This window comes from Podarcis raffonei, chromosome 4, assembly GCF_027172205.1.
Source record: "Podarcis raffonei isolate rPodRaf1 chromosome 4, rPodRaf1.pri, whole genome shotgun sequence".
Taxonomy (NCBI): Eukaryota; Metazoa; Chordata; class Lepidosauria; order Squamata; family Lacertidae; genus Podarcis; species Podarcis raffonei.
Window position 1 is genome coordinate 75,220,120 of NC_070605.1, and position 17,083 is coordinate 75,237,202.

The 17,083-nt window shown below is 41.4% G+C and overlaps 1 protein-coding gene across 4 annotated transcripts in view; it reads left to right on the forward strand.

Moving 5' to 3' along the window:
- Positions 1-14,247, forward strand: part of UBE3A (ubiquitin protein ligase E3A) — a 36,144-nt gene extending 21,897 nt beyond the window's left edge. For all 4 annotated transcript variants that reach the window (XM_053384124.1, XM_053384122.1, XM_053384125.1 and 1 more), the window contains 7 exons: positions 6,512-6,656; positions 7,790-7,995; positions 9,267-9,431; positions 10,408-10,563; positions 10,655-10,728; positions 11,892-12,035; positions 12,499-14,247. In XM_053384124.1, coding sequence (XP_053240099.1) covers positions 6,512-6,656; positions 7,790-7,995; positions 9,267-9,431; positions 10,408-10,563; positions 10,655-10,728; positions 11,892-12,035; positions 12,499-12,619 — 1,011 coding nt within the window. In that variant the 3' untranslated portion in view covers positions 12,620-14,247. The remainder of the gene's footprint in view (positions 1-6,511; positions 6,657-7,789; positions 7,996-9,266; positions 9,432-10,407; positions 10,564-10,654; positions 10,729-11,891; positions 12,036-12,498) is intronic.
- Positions 14,248-17,083: the final 2,836 nt, after the last annotated feature.

Consider the following 17,083-nt stretch of genomic DNA (forward strand, 5'->3'; position numbering starts at 1 on the left):
TGCAGTTTGATTTCAAACAACACAAGCAAAATAAAGCGCTTCACCCATCCTGCCTTTCAGAATGGCACACAGATCTATGGGGACCTAGGCATCCAGCCTGCCAGCTGGAAACTGTCCCCCGTCTCCGTTCCCAGCAATTTAAAAAGTAAGAAGATAAAAATGAAAACACCACCTTCTGTAAAAGTTATTAAAGCCTTTCCCTCCCTGTGTGTGAACTGATTGTTGTTGTTCCTTCCCAAAGACATCTCCCACCTCCACGACATGCATACACATGTAGAATTGTAGAGTTGAAAGGGACCCTAGTGGTCATCCAATCCAACCCCCTGCAATGTAGGAATCTCAGCTAAAGCATCCATGACAGATGGGCATCCAATCTCTGCTTAAAAACCACCAGTGAAGCAGAGTCCACAACTGAGGGAGACAGTTCCACTGTCGAAGAGCTCTTAACTGTCAGAAAGTTATTCCTGATGTTCAGTCAGAATTCCCTTTCTTGTAGAGAAGAGGCAATTTGCCCCACGGAACTAGTGGTATAAACCCCTAGCCCCTTCATTGCAAGCCTTTCTGTGTTTTGTCTTAACTGTTTGAAGCTCAACCTGCCCTTCACAAAGCCGTAACTGGAACCATTAAAAAATCTCCCATTCAGTCTTAATAAAGCTAGTCTTCAAACCAGTGGCCTACATAGCACCAAGAGGTGTTAGTAAGCAAATGTGTCGTTGTCTGAACACACGTCTTGGGTTAACAACCTGACATCTGGGGAACAAAAGCTTCATGAGTACTGTACTGAACTTTGCATCTCTGTTGTGTAGGTTACTAAAGTTTCACAGTAGCTTTCCAGCAGTGACCTCTTGAGTTTGGTTAGAGGAATAGAAAATATGGTTCGTGCTTTTTTCCTAGAATGCAGGTTCTTCAGTTTGTGATAGGAAAGATGAGCAGTCCCTGATAGGGGAAGGAGCCGTGAATCAAGTCTCCCGAGAACTCTGTCACTTAGGTTAAAGAGTTTAACTGCAATTCTGGTGCTGGTGCTAGCATCTAGTGTGTAAGAATAATGTGCAGTTGCATTAACATTGAGTGGTATCAATTGGTCCTGTTCCACTGGTGAAACAGAGCTTTCCCCTTCTCTCTTCTCTCCTGCAGCCCCCCACTGGTAGACCCTCTAGGGAAGAATTTGAAGGGTATACAGGGGAGAACATTGTGCAAGTGGTCTTCCACTCACACTGGATGCAACCCACTGCCTTCCAATTACATTCATTTGACTTGACTTTATTTAAACTAGGTTACATTTATTTTGCTGCATAGTAATAGAACATAAAACATAATATAGATAATAAAACTATTAAATCATAAAAGCATCACAAATCAAAACTGCAGAAATAGGCTAATTTGAAAAGGCTTGGGAGAAAACATTTTCAGCAAACATAAAAAACGTTAACATTTTATGCAACGGTGATAAGAGTCTCCTTATTTAGACCTAATAACTTGATCAAGTCATAAATAGTGCAAAGCTTTGGGCTGGTTTGAAGACTTTGGTGTTGACAGGAGAATCCTGAGTGAAGCTGAGGAAGCCAGCTGCTGTTTACCTCAGATAATTTTTCATGCATGTGAGGGGAAAACACGAATCTGCAGCTTTGCACTGGTCTGAAAGTTTGAGATTTTAAATTTGTTGCATGTGCTATTTCATTAAGAGTGAAAAGGTTCCTTCATATGCCCCTGTGAGTGGGATAATTTGATCCCTCTTTGGTGGTTGAATTCCAGAAGTATTGGTAGGAAGTGCTGCATCAGGAATGGCAAGCCTTTTTCTGTCCAAGGGATGTGTTGATCCTTGGCCAATCCTCCATGCCTGCCACTCCACACACCTGCACACTGTATCTGTACACACATCCCAGAACTAAGTTTCTTTACTGGCAGTCACAGAATTTAGAATTGCAGTAAAACTTGTATTTGCCATGGCAACAATCCTGCAATTGCGCTTTGAGCATCTAAATGATTGCCAGTGGCAGAAGGGATAACCTTGGTCACAACTTGTTTTGATTCCGGCATTCTGTTCCACAATGGTGGGGGTGCACTGATCCAGTGTAGCTGCAGGAGAAAGCTGCATTACAGCTCACACTCAGCTCTTGCAAATCTATAATTCACTTAGTAAGTTTCCAAACTCTTAGGACAGAATTCTTGCCAGAACCTGTTTACATTGATCCTGCAAATAAAATGGAACATTGTGTTCTATAAAACCTAGTTTAAGGCTGCTATATTTAATGTGTGTGTTTATCTAGTTTGACTCAGCTCTATTCTAAGCTGGATGTCTTTCTGTTTTTCATTTGCTCAGCAGTGCAGTTGGATTTATAGTATCAGAAATCCTATTCCTGTTCTGCAAGTAAATTTTTCCTCGGCCTTGGATATTGGCTGCCTTTTGTTAGCCTTTCCTTTTCATGTCCAGCACACTTACATTGTGACTGAGTACCACCGTTAAATTGTCAAGTATGTATCGTGTACCTTACTACACCCAAGATGCATCCTGAAACAATAAACTTTCCTAATTACCGGGCAACTACCTTCCTACTCTGAACACTGACAAAGTGCCCTTATAAACTTTAAATTTTTGTGCATTCATGGTCAGACTCAGTCTAATATCTGTTTGAAAATTTGGTTTCATACATATTTAAGAAATAACTAATTTGCTTCTGTCTCCAAGGCCTTGTAACCATCACAGAGTAACCTTTCTCTAAACTATAGATTCAAAACAGATGTTCAATTAAAGCAGCCTTTGGCAGCCTGATACCTTTCAGGTGGCTGGCACCAGGTTAGTGAAGATTACTTAAAACTTGTAGCTCAAGGCAGTGGGAACTGCCAGGTTCTCCACTAAACACCTGATATCAAGTAATTTGACACTTCTAAGTGCTCGCCCAGTTGTTTCTTTGCAGTTGTGGCTTAAATTCAAGCCAAGGCTGCAAAGACTCCTGCTGGAAGTGTGGCTTGCATTCATCAGGGATTGGCTCCATTCAGGAGCTCTGATCGTGAGCTTGCAAGTGCTTGCATTTGGCACCAAATTTAAAAGCCTCTGGATGCAAGCCCCGTTTGCAGAAGAAGAATTGGGGGTGCATCCTAAGATTCCCGGTTGCTTTTGTGTAGCTGTGACTTTACCTGCCCTTCACCTGATGTCATATGATGTAAGGTGGGGAAATTGCCTTGTGGGCCTTGTTTTGCCCATGATCTGAAGGTTCCTCCTCCATGACATAGAATATATTAGCCCGATTCACATGTCTTTGGAAACTGTAGGTAATAGTTTGGTATGAATGTGCCTATCTGGACAATATGACTCTCACCTGCTGGCACACAGGGGATATAAACCAGGATTCGTGACTTCGCATTATGTCAAAACCAGGAGGCACGGACTGTTTTGCTCCCAACAAGCAAAACAAAAACAAACCTTGGCTACACATCCTGGTTAGGGAGTGAAACAAACTACAATCCCTGCTTTAAATGTAACACTAAGGTAGTTCAGTTTTGTTTCCTCCCAGCATAAGCTGCAGAGAAGCGAGATCAGTGTGGTCACAATAAACCAGTGTTTTTCTACCACTGTGCTGTGGCACCCTGGGGTGCCTTAAATGATGGTCAGGGGTGCTATGGGCAGCACTGGCCTCTGTCCCTCTTTCCTTCCCTCCTTCCCTCTGATGCCTTCTCAAGTCCCTGCCTCCCAAAGCCGTGCACAGCTGTTTGTTGCAGCTCCTCAGGCGAATTGTGTCTCTGGGAGGCACCTCTCTTTGGGGCGGGGAGGGGGCAGCTCAGAGACCAGGGACGGCTGCAGCAACTGCCCAGAGGACTCCGAAGGAGAGAAGAGGAGGCTGAGGGAACACTCCACATGGGAGGGTGTTTGGAAAATGGTGAGAGGCTGCCAGCTCTGCAGACAATAACTGGGCTCCTGAGCCCCGCAGGGGTGCTGCAAAAAAAATGTGGTTGGTCAAGGGAGCCGAGGACGGTTGAAAACCGCTGCCATTAACCATTAACTATGGTTTGCTGGGATGTGAGAACAAGGCCATTGTCGGCTGAAACATTTTGCCTAACTGATTGATTTGCATACAGCTTCACTCCATAAAACTCTCCTTGCATATCTCGTGTCAGTAAAAATGTCTACTCGTAAAGCAAAGTTCTTTATCGCCTTTTTATATTTAATTGCTCCAATCATATTCTAATGACCTTGTTCTAAGTGGCTGGGTTAAATGAGATACCTTTCCCTAGTACAAAAGTAAAACGTTGCCCCAATTTCAATGATGGTACACATTTTATGTGTTACATTTCCTTCTTAGAGGAGTCAAGAAAGTTTGTGTTAACCCAGTAAATAGCATTAATTGCGTCCCGTGAGGGTCAGAAGATCATTCTCTACAGTTCTTTCCCCTGTAAGGCTTCAGAAAACTTAGCAGTGAGAAACTGGGCAGTACAAAGTGTTGTGCAATAGAGAGAGAACTTTCCCTTGATAATCTTAGTATTTTTTTATTATGTCTGCAGTATGGTGGGTGATGGAATGTTTTGGAATCAAACTTGCTCCTGGCTAGATTAGCTGGTGACTTTTTCCCATCATCTGTATCAAGGAGGAGCATGGTTCACTTGGGTTTGAACCAGTTGTCAGTTTTCTTAATCATATTGAAGTGTTAACGGTGTCAGTTCGGATTCAGTAGGCCTTGTTGTATAAATAGATATTTTAAGCCTTCTACTTTGAAGGCTACATATAGATATCCAATCTAGTGGTGCAGAAGAAAAATTTCAAGAAACTGGGATAAATGCAAAAATATGGGCATGAGTTGTATTAAATGTGCCCCAACTCTACAGAGTTTTGCTCACACATGCTAAACCATAGTTTAGTGCCACATGAAGAAGCCACGTTGAGCCTCATGTGTTGCCTTCCTGTGCTCAACAGAGAGATGCCAATTCAGACCTGAAGCAGTTAGTGTTTGTTCACTCTCACCTGCACACAAGGCTCAGCTTAATCAATGGCACATGGAGCGGCGGCTGTCTAACAAACCAGCAAGCTCCTCGGTCTACTCCTTCCCTTTACAGCTGGATTGGATTTTAAATATTTACCATATTTTTCCGTCTATAAGACGCCCCCAAGTATAAGACTCAGGTTTAAGAAATGGGGGAAGATGGCCCAGAGTATAAGACACCCCCTAATTTTTGACATTTTAAAGGAAAAAAACCTAGTCTTATACACGGAAAAATACGGTACTGGTTAACTCGCCTTCGGTAGCACATGAGACTATTCATCTCCAGGTTGTGGGTCTGAGTCCCACTTGGGAAAAGATTCCTGTATTGCAGGAGGTTGGACTAGATAGCCCTCATGGTCCCTTCCAACTCTACAATTCTAGGATAGAAATCAAGGAATCTTAAGGAATCTTGCAGAAGAAACATTTTTCTTCCCCTATGGACCCTTATGCAACCCAAAATGCCTCTCTAGAGGGATGGATGGGAGGGCTCCAGAAGATTTTGCGATAAGCAGCTGGGGTGGAGGGAAGGAGAAGCATCTATTCTGTGAAGTTCTTTTTCTAAGGATTCAAGCCACTGTGTAGACCGTGGCTTCTGATCCTTCGCAGATACTGTCATGTCTATCTTCAAGGCTCCTTTTAAGGCTTATGCAGAATATGATCTTGTAAGATGTACCCTAAGATCCTGTGGACTATTTTTAAGTTTGAATCTAAAAGTTAAAACTGTTGTGCGTTCTAAAGGAAAGAATTGGGGAGGGGAGGAGAGATCTCTGTAGGATTTGTGCAAGGCTTTGAGACAATAGGAGTCATCCTCAGCTATTGCTGCGGGAACGGTACTAGTCGCTGGAGATGACAGTAATCCCCTCAAACTCTGAGCCAAAAGGTCTAATTCTGAGGCAGCAACTAGAGGTAGGACGGTGTGGTTTCTACCCTTGGGGATAGTTCCAAGAGCACTTTGGGAACCCTGTTTCCTCTTTTTCTTACCTTTCCCTGTTTAGGGAAGTATTTAATGACTGATGTTTAAATGTATTTTTAATCTTTTGTTGTCACCCAGAGTGGTGGTGGTGATGGTGGTGTTGTTGTTATATTCCTCCATCCCGGTCTAGCAGATCCATCCAAAACATTTTCCAGGCATGTGCACAGTGCTTGCAGGCCTTCCCAGTCAACTTCATCTCCTCCTTCTTTTTTCTTAGACACCACAATGGGATGAGCCCAAAGTGGGTCACATTGTCCACCTCCCTCACTGTGAACCTCATTATGTCCCCTGCTGTTCTGTATAACAGACTATAAATATTTTCTATGGCAAGTATTTATTGTGACCGTTACCCTGGATCACTTGTAACAAACTGCTTCGTTTTCTGAGTCTCGCTATTCCTTACGTCCGTTAAAATGTATTTCTAAGATAAAACAACAGCTTTCATTTTTGCTTGTGCATGTTGTAGTGAAGCAGCAGAGGGAGGTGGGGCTGTTTAGTATATCCACGGCATGGTGACCTATAAAATAGGATGTACTAAAGGAACGTTTTGTTTCTTATTCAATAGTTAGAAATGATTGCCATGGAAAATCCAGCAGATTTGAAAAAGCAGTTGTATGTGGAATTTGAAGGAGAACAAGGGGTTGATGAAGGAGGAGTTTCCAAAGAGTTTTTCCAGCTAGTTGTAGAGGAAATCTTCAACCCAGATATTGGTACGTAATTAACTTCGTATTTATTTAATATGCAAGATGGTCTCGTCTTCTTAACAGTTATCTACTCTTTCTTGAGCCATATGAAAACCCATCTTTCTAGGTTTTTTTTTGTTTTTACTTGTAGCTTGTGTACCCCAGCCTTAGACACCATCTTGTGACAAGTCAGCAAAATCACGTGACAGCCCTTCTAGGGGATGGTACACCATTTTTACATGCAAGTGTGCCTTGGTTTTGAGTGCTCACCTGCCCACCAGAAGCCAGCTGTAGCTAGCTGCCTTCTCCCTAAAATGTTAGCTCTTCTTGTGCAGGTAGTGTGTATATCATGGAATGTTCAAGCATCCATTTACAACACACACACACACACACACTCACACTTTCAGTGGATTTTGGAATATTATGGTAGCTTTATTATACATGGGGACTTTTGAATGAAGTCCGGATGATGCTGTGAACTAAGCTGTGACTAAATAACAGGTGGATTTCTTCATGTGTCTCCTCCACAAGAGGCCCAGAAGGTGACAACATTTATACAGGCCTTTTCTACAATGGCTCCCCATTTGTGGAATGCTCTCCCTCCGGGTTTATACCATATTTTTTTCTATAAGACGCACCAGACCATAAGACACACCTAGTTTTTGGAGGAGGAAAACAAAAAAAATATTCTGAATCCCAGAAGCCAGAACAGCAAGAGGGATCTTTGCGCAGCGAAAGCAGCGATCCCTCTTACTCTTCTGGCTTCTGGGATAGCTGCGCAGCCTGTATTCGCTCCATAAGATGCACACACATTTCCCCTTACTTTTTAGGAGGGGAAAAGTGAGTCTTACAGAGCAAAAAATACGGTACATCTTTAGGCGCCAGGTGAAAATATTCTTCTTCCACCAGGCCTTTCACTTATTGACATCCGATGCCCTTTTAAATGTGTTCTGGGAGGGGAAATTATTGATTGGTGTGCTGTTATTTTTATTATGCATTTTTTGTGTTTTTTATATTGTTACGTTGTGAACCTGCAATCTTCGGATACAAATTTATTAAGTAACGATAATAATAAAAATTAAGCTTTCATGTTTTTTTCTTTTTTAAAAAAGTCTTGCTATTCAATTCATCAGTATTAATTTTGACATGCTTTTTTATAGGAATGTTCACTTACGATGAGTCTACAAAATTGTTTTGGTTTAACCCATCGTCTTTTGAAACTGAGGGACAGTTCACACTGATTGGAATCGTGCTGGGTCTGGCCATTTACAATAACTGCATTCTGGACGTCCATTTCCCAATGGTTGTCTACAGGAAACTAATGGGCAAAAAAGGAACTTTCCGTGACCTGGCAGACTCTCACCCTGTAAGTTGATAATTACGTTTGGAAATTTGTACTTACATTCTGAGTTGTTGTTGTTGTTGGCAGTGTGACACTCTCTGTGTGTTCTCTTGCATGAAACATCAGTGGCCATTGTCTCAAAATTGCATAATAGGGACCAAAGTTGAGAGTGTTGCTTGCTTAGTATTTCATGACAGAGGCAATGTTTAAACTGGTGACTTCACAGCTCCCACTGTTTGCCACTTCAATACACATATCCACACCAGCTCTTAGTCCTGCGACAGTTTGCTTAATGGGCATTTTAGAAAAGTCAGCATTTAGCAACACTTCTAGTCACCTGTTATTACAGTACATGATGTCAGGTGCTCAAGGAAAAGGCTGCACAATGTGCAGTGTCAAGAGACCTGTACTGTCAACACAAATGTGCTTTGCCAGTACTAGAGAAGAGGGGAGCGTTTGTGTGGAAGGGAGGGTGACTGGGTCACTTAACCTGTTTGTCTTATCTAAGCAGCTGAGATCTTAAATGTATAGGGTGGCGGCAAGCCATATTGGCAGCTGAGTTATAAGGACGATCACAACAGTTTCGAAACTAGCTTTCTGAAACTTCACAATGTAGTTGTGAAAACAAACGATGCCAGTGATGTTCTCAGTGTTATTTCATTCCAAAACAGAAACTTGCATCTGTTCCAAAGTTTCCTTTAGCTGAAAATCTATTGGAAATTATAGATAGTAAAAATAGGACAACTTCTTCTCCAAATGCAAAAGGAGGTGTGTCCGCCCGCCTCCCCCGCTCTTTATCAGACTCCACTTATAGCCATTGTTAAGCTTTGGTTACCACACAAAAAAATGACACACACTTGCCTGAAACAGTATCTTACTGTGTGCATTTTTTTTTTTTTAAATGAAAGGCAGCTCTGGGAGGCTGCAACCTTGATCAGAACAGTAGGCAAGGGGTTGTAAAGATCTTTTTCCATTCAAACTTGTCCTCCCCTTACTGCTTTTCCACCTACCGGGATGTGGGGATCTCTTCCCTGCCCGTGGAAAAACAGTACATGAAGATGATTTGGATAGGAAAAACAGCCTTTGAATAAAGGATTAAAGAGCTCTCTCCTCCTCCACAGTTGCTGTGATCTGATTCACAGTATCCTATAGCTGCTTTTCATTTAAATCTGGAAACTGACATGGGTGTGAGTAAAAACATACAGTTTGACCCTAACGTTCATGCATACTGCATAATTACCAGGTCTGTCGCTGGGGCTTTAAAGCCTTATGAAATATGTCTTGTTTCATTTTAGGTTCTCTATCAAAGCTTAAGAGACTTGTTGCAGTATGAGGGAAGCGTGGAAGATGATATGATGATAACCTTCCAGATATCTCATACGGATCTCTTTGGTAATCCAATGATGCACGATTTAAAGGAAAATGGAGATAAAATCCCTATTACAAATGAAAACAGAAAGGTAATTTGAATGGGCCACCAGTTGCTGAGTGATTACTTGATCAATATTCTAGGAGAACAGATAGAAACACACCTTGTATGTGTTTATATAAATTAAGCTCATTTGCATGATCTCTGCTGAGGCTGTCAGAAAGTTGTATTTTCTCATTTGCTAAATTTATCTGACAACAAATAGTGCTCAAGGTGACTAACAGCAATAAAATACAAAGCAAAATAAATCAAAAGCGTGAAAATAAATCGAGTGAAACATATCAACAAATGCCACCAGTTCAACTAATTTCAGCAGACTTACAGTTGCCATAACAAGTCAACTTGTAAGGCCAAAAGGCCATATGAATGAAAGCATCTCTGCCTGCTAGCAAAAGATAATGAGAGAGGGAGTATAGGATGAACCACTGAGAAGGGGATTCTGATAAAATGTGATTCTGAGAAGTGATTTTGGGGGAAATTCTTGCGGTACTGCCCTCCCTGTGGAATACCCTCCCATCAGATGTCAAGGAGATAAAGAACTACACAATTTTTAGATGACATCTGAAGGCAGCCCTGTATTCAGAAGTTTTTAACGTTTGATGTTTTATTACATTTTTATATTCTGCTGGAAGCTGCCCAGAGTGGCTGGGAAAATGCAGCAAGATAGACGGGGTATAAATTGTTGTTGTTGTTATTGTTATTATTTATTAGATTTTTAAATACCTTTATTAGAAGTAGATGATGATGTGAAACATTCTCTGTGGCTTGTTTTCTAAACCACTTGATTTCGTGGATGGAGTGAAAAGAAATAGGACTTATTTGGGGAAAGCTCAAAATTATTAGCAGCCCGAATGATTTAAATATAAGTTATTAAATAGGGGGAAGTCCGTTCTGATTTTTGGCAGCAGTTCTTCCTATTTCTCACCTGTAGCCACTTGTTAGTTGAAACAAAGATTCGCACTTGACCACTGAGGAAACCTTGCATTATTTGTCTTTTTATTAAACAGGAATTTGTGAATCTGTATTCTGACTACATTCTCAACAAATCAGTAGAGAAGCAGTTTAAGGCCTTTCGAAGAGGATTCCACATGGTAACCAACGAATCTCCCCTAAAATATTTATTTAGACCCGAAGAGATTGAATTGCTCATTTGCGGAAGTAGGGTAAGGCACTTGAAACGTGCAAAAGACAATAATTTGCTCTCTGCTGAATATCTAAAGTCTGAGGTGGTGATATGATGTCTTGTATTTATAGAATCTAGACTTTCAAGCTCTAGAAGAAACTACGGAGTATGATGGCGGCTATACCAGAGACTCTCTAATTATTAGGTAGGAGGTTTAAGTTTTTCTGTGGGTGAATGGAGAAGACTCTGCCTGTTAGCAAGTGGTGTGAATAGCTAAATTACGACACAAATGTACCAGATAATGCACAGTTTAAAAAACAAAAAAGAGATGTGTTTAAGGCTTCCAGTTTTAAAATATACTAGATCTTTTTTTCCTGTCCATTCTGTGGTTAAACCAGAAGATCTGATGTCTTAGACATAGGTCAAAAAATCACATGTAGAAGGATGACTTCAAGAGTAGCAAAGGGGAGGGGATGCCCCCCCAAAAAAAATATTTATTGTCCCCTCCCAGCTTTCAGAGCCTATGTTGCATGGATTACATCCTTGTTCGCCTAATAATGGTCTTTGAACTTTATGGGCTCCCCCAAATAGCTTTTCCTAGAGCCTCGCCTGGTCATATAGTAGCAACTTCTGTTTTGTAATCAACGTGGCTATTTGGAAAAGTTTTGTACTTGCCAAAAACAGTGGAGGACCCATTCTCAAATTTTGCGTCACGTGCTAGTATGTTCGTGCTAGCGCTCTCAACAGTTAAGGATAGTAATGAGAAAGGGGGAGCGTTAGGTAACTTAGGCAGTGTGGGAAATGAGAAGGTAGACTGCCATCCACTGTCCTCATCCCCACCCAAAGCCCTAAAACAGACCACTGCAGCTGAGTAGAAGTCTGTAGGTGTTTGAGTAAATGTGAATGCAGTTCTTCAGTCAGGTAGGAATATACATTCAGAAGCACCATATTCCCCTACCTGGATTGAGATATATGTGTGCCTCTTTATATAGTATTTTTGCATTTGAAAACACTCTTAAACAAAACAGTGGTACCTTGGGTTACATATACTTCAGGTTACAGACTCCGCTAACGCAATAATAGTACCTTGGGTTAAGAACTTTGCTTCAGGATGAGAACAGAAATCGTGTGGCGGCGGTGCAGCAGCAGTGGGAGGCCCCATTAGCTAAAGTGGTGCTTCAGATTAAGAACGGTTTCAGGTTAAGAACGGACCTCCGGAATGAATTAAGTACGTAACCAGAGGTACCACTGTATATTGATAGAGTACACTTGCATTTACTACTTCTAAGGTTAAGGGCAAGATATAAGCAGCACGAGACGTTTTGCTGTGCCCAGAATATTTATTTATTTTCATTTTTGCTTCAACAGAGAATTTTGGGAAATAGTCCATTCATTTACAGACGAGCAAAAAAGACTATTCCTCCAGTTTACAACAGGCACAGACAGAGCCCCAGTAGGAGGACTCGGAAAACTAAAGATGATTATAGCCAAAAATGGCCCCGACACAGAAAGGTAAACTCGATTGACGTAAATCTTACTTTAAAATTCAGAAATTTAAGTGTATCATGCAGCAAGTGTAAAAAAAATACGTTTTAAGCCTCTTTCTGAGTTGAGTTCCCCCTCAGTCTCCACTATAGTCATATCTTGGAAGTCAAATGCCTTGGAGTCGAATGTTTTGGCTCCCAAATGCCGCAAACCTGGAAGTGAGTGTTCTGATTTGCGAAGGTTCTTTGGAACCCGAATGTCCGATGCAGCTTCCGATTGGTTGCAGGAGCTTCCTGCAGCCAATTGGAATCCGCGCCTTGGTTTCCGAATGTTTTGGAAGTCGAACGGACTTCCGTCACGGATTCCGTTCGACTTCTGAGGTACGACTGTACTAGTTGTTGATTTGAGAAAAGCGACAGTAATGGCTTGTGCGTTTTGTGTTCCACTCTCCCGTGACCTGATCGTTTTCTCCTCTTCCCTTTCTCTGTAGGTTACCGACGTCTCACACATGCTTTAATGTCCTTCTGCTTCCAGAGTACTCCAGCAAAGAAAAACTTAAAGAGAGATTGTTGAAGGCCATCACATATGCCAAAGGATTTGGCATGCTGTAACGAAAATAAATAAAATAACAAAAGGGATTAAAAAGATTTGGTGGTGATGGTGTCCCTGTCCAAAATAAATAAATAAAATAACCCCCACCCCACCCCACCCCACCCCCACAAAAAGGCCATAAGATATAGAGAGCTACAGTAGTCACTCGTGTCTGTGCCCCTTCTTCACTTGGGGACATTGGGCTGGAACAGCAGATTTCAGCTGCTTTGAACAAATTATTTTTCTTTTAGCGTGAAAGTGTTACATATTCTTTCACTTGTATGTACAGAGAGGTTTTCCTGAATATTTATTTTAAAGGGTTAAATCACTTTTGCTTGTGTTTATTACTGCTTGAAGTTGAGCCTTTTTCTTTTTTTTTTTCTTTTTTGAGTATTTACAAGAAAACGAAACTGTACTCTCCCGAGGAAAAATATTGCCATCATTTGTAGATTGTGTAACCTTTTTAAGTATGTGCTACATTTTTCGTCCCAGTTTAATCAAATCAAAAATCAAGAACTGTACTTTTTTGGACAGTTTTGCTTTTGAAACTTGAAGTCTTGGAAAGCGAAATGGTGTGATGCAATGACTGCTGTTCTAGCCCCCAAAGAAATGTGTGGAAAAATCTTTAGACTCAATAAAAAATGGAAGGGAGAACTTTGGAATGTTTAACTGCAGCCTTTGAGAACTTTTACTTTAGTCACAGCACAACGATTAAAAAAAAAAATCTCATTTCAATATATATGTTGTCTTTCACATGTCTTGTCTTGTAGCATACAGTGTTTTTAATTAGCAAGGTTTCTAGCTGTATGAAAGCGTAAACATAGTTAGGTTGGGTTTTGTCTTTTCTTTTTTTAAAAAAAAAAGTTGTTTACTGGGAAAAGTGCATTTTCAGCCAAACAGCATTAGAGTAGGATGAAATGTGTTGTTGGAGAAATCGAAACGTTGGGTCTATAATCAAAAGCATGAAAAGTGCACTTAAAACAAAATTTTAATTGCCTATTATGTTGACATTTTAAATAGACAATCCAGTCTTCCCTGCAAGTTATTTTAATGAATTGTTGTTCCTTTTTCAAATCGTATGATCAGTGGTGCAGCCAAGGGATTCTTCACCTCCCCACCCCCACCCCAGTTTAGCAATGGTGGGGGAATAATTAAACATCTTTAAGGGCAAGTTTGCATTGTAATACTCCCAATTATTCATTGTATGTCTCGGAAATAAACCCTAAGCTCACTTCCATCTCTTACATAACATGCCATAGGTTTGGAGTGTTTTAAGCCTGCATCCTACATCAGAGGGACGGAGCCCTTACCTTTCTACAGATTGTCCCTGCACGCTGGTGATCGCCGCTGTAACAATATAAAATAAAGGGACTGTACATTTTTAACCAAGACAATGTAATTGGCATACCTCGTCTTAACTGCAAGTGACAACTGATGTGCAGATCTGAGCTTGTGCCTTGGTGATTGCTATGCCTGACTACTACACACAACAAATCAGCTTGATTTGTGCAGAATTGGTATTATTTCATTTGAGGGAGAGAGAGAAATGTGTCTTTCAGGATTATTTTATTAATTTTTTTTAGTAATAGATACAGGCAACTGTTATGTACCAATAATGCTAAATAAAACAGTGATGTTTTCCACCATGGTCCAGTGACAAAGAAGAAAAGTGATTTTCTTAGTTTCGTAAGTTAACCCTGGTGTCGTTGGAGTGACTTCGATTTAAAATGCCATGTTTATTGACTCCCTTTGGTATAAAGCTGTCCTTAACAATTCACTTGAAATTGACGGCCTTTACCACTCTCAAATGTGTCTTGACATTAGTGGGGCTTTTTACTCATCTCATAGGTGAGAGCAGGGGGTGGGAGGAGCTAAGCATATAATTTCTGTGGTTATTTGTATATGCCTCAATTAACGGGCAGTTTTAAAATAGGCACCTGAAGGGATGAAATTCTGATTCTAATTCCTATGTTAATAGATAAGTGATGAGCTTTTCCCGGGGCTCCTAAGAAGGCACTAGATGTTGTATTGATCTATTTCCTCTTACCAGTGCTGTTATGCAGGCCAACTCAGAAGTGAGTCCCATTTGTTCAGCATGACTAACACTGTGTTGTAATTATGCATGTTGAGGGTTGTAGCTGAAGTCACCTCCTACATTTAATTGGTTTTTAAGTTCTTACACTAGGCCGCCTTCCAATACCACAAAGCTCTGGAGAGCAACACTCCTGTTAGGAGGGAGGATACACTGCAACATTTTGTTGTGGGTCTCTTGTGTATGGTAATAGTTTCTGTAACATGAGCACCTAGTCTGTTTACCTGTACAGTGGTACCTTAGTTCTCAGACTTAATCCGTTCCAGGAGTCTGTTCGACTCTCAAAATGGTTTAAAAACCAAGGCACAGCTTCCAGTTGGCTGCAGAAGCTACCTGAACACAATTGGAAGCCACATCGGACATTCAGCTTCCGAAAAACGTTCGCAAACCGGAACACTCACTTCTGGGTTTGCGGCGTTCGGAAGCCGATTTTTTTCTGGAGCCAAGCCGTTCAACTACCAAGGTACCACTGTACTTCTGTGTCTCCTTTTTAAATAATACAATACTGTGTATTAGTAGCACATTGAGGAGAGATAACAGACTGTGCTTTTTATAGGACTGTACAGTAAATGGTCATTTGTAATACTATATGTAAACATTACTTTCTATTCGTTAAATTTCTGTCCTGGCCTTTCACCAAAGGAGTCCAGGGCAGCAAAGTAGCAAAGAGAAAGGAACTTTAAAAAAACAAATTTAAAACAATCTTGTATTCTCACAGCTAAACAAGTCCCTGGCAACCTTGAACAATATATTTTAGCCATAAAACACCTGGGAAGACATGGATTTTGTAAAGTTCTGTCCAGGTGTAACTAATGAGGGAGATAAAAGTAGCTCATCAGGGAGAGCATTCCGTAAGAAGGGAGCTGCTACTGAGGAGACTCTGTTCCAAATCAGCACCAGCCAGATATTACCCAGCAGTGGCCTTGCTAACTGTGCCAATTTTAAGATAGTTGAAACTGGGGGGAAGGGTTAGACTAGATGACTCTTGGTGTCCCAACTCTACAATTCTATGACTCATGCTGTGTCTTGTACTGTATCCTGATCTGATGTAAGGCAGGCGTGCAGAACCTTTTTGGCTCCGAGGGTTACATTTGACAAGTTAGGCAAGGCTTCCCACCTGTCATTCACTTGAGTTCACAAATGAAGTCATGTCCCCAAAAGGCCTGGCAGGCCACTTTTGGCTGATGGGGTGCAGGTTCTCCATCCCTGGTTGTAAGGCAACTTCACATGAACACTTACAGTGGAGCAGAGAGATTCCCTTCTGTGGGGAGCTTTCTGTGTAGAATTCCAGGTTGCAAATTTCTCTAGATAGACAACGTGACTCGATAAAAGCATGGATCTAGGGGCAGCGAATTCTATTAGATTTTCTTCCTTAGAATAAGTACCTATACATATCAAGGATTTTGGTCTGTTTAACTCCCATACCCAAGAACCTGTCTTTTTAAGAGGGAGCAATTTCCACTCAGGTGGCTCAGGAGAGGACTGTTACACATTTTAGCATGTTGCTCTAGCATAAACTGGGGTGAAGACAACCAATACAAGGATTAATTGGGATTGGAGTCCTTGATGCTTCCACCTGTGTAAGTAAAGGCCAGAAGGAAGACTTACCATTCTCCCTGATACTGCTGCATTAATGGCAGCTGACACAACCGTTAATACAGCAAATAGCAACAACCTCAGTGGCAGCAGGAAAAGAGCCCTGGATTCTGCCAGGTGGATTCTGAAAGGTGACAAGTTGAGCCACATCAGCCCTCCATAATATAATCTAGCTGTGGATATAACAACTGAGTTTGGAAAGAAAACAACAGACACAAAGTTCGGTTTTATGGAAAAGAGGCAGAAGGGAATCTGGAAGAAGGCACAGTTTCATGGCGGTATAAGGTTAGTAAAGTGGCACATTGGAAGAGAGATTCTGGCCTATGTGCCAAAGTTCCTCTCCTTTGGTGGAAGAACTGGGTCATATCCAGTACAGTGGTACCTCGGGTTAAGTACTTAATTCGTTCCGGAGGTCCGTTCTTAACCTGAAACTGTTCTTAACCTGAAGCACCACTTTAGCTAATGGGGCCTCCTGCTGCCACCGCGCCACCGGAGCACAATTTCTGTTCTCATCCTGAAGCAAAGTTCTTAACCCGAGGTACTATTTCTGGGTTAGCGGAGTCTGTAACCTGAAGCATCTGTAACCTGAAGCGTCTGTAACCTGAGGTATCACTGTATTGGATGAGTGGAGTTCTGCTTGTACAACAGGACTTCCCCTCCCTCTGTCCCTTGCAGATATATGGTCTGCTAACTTGAGTGGGGCTTGGGGGTCTTATCAAGGGGAGGAGAGAAAGGAAATCCTGATGCACAAACAAATCTGATGCCACCTATCGCCTTTACCCTAATACATTTAATA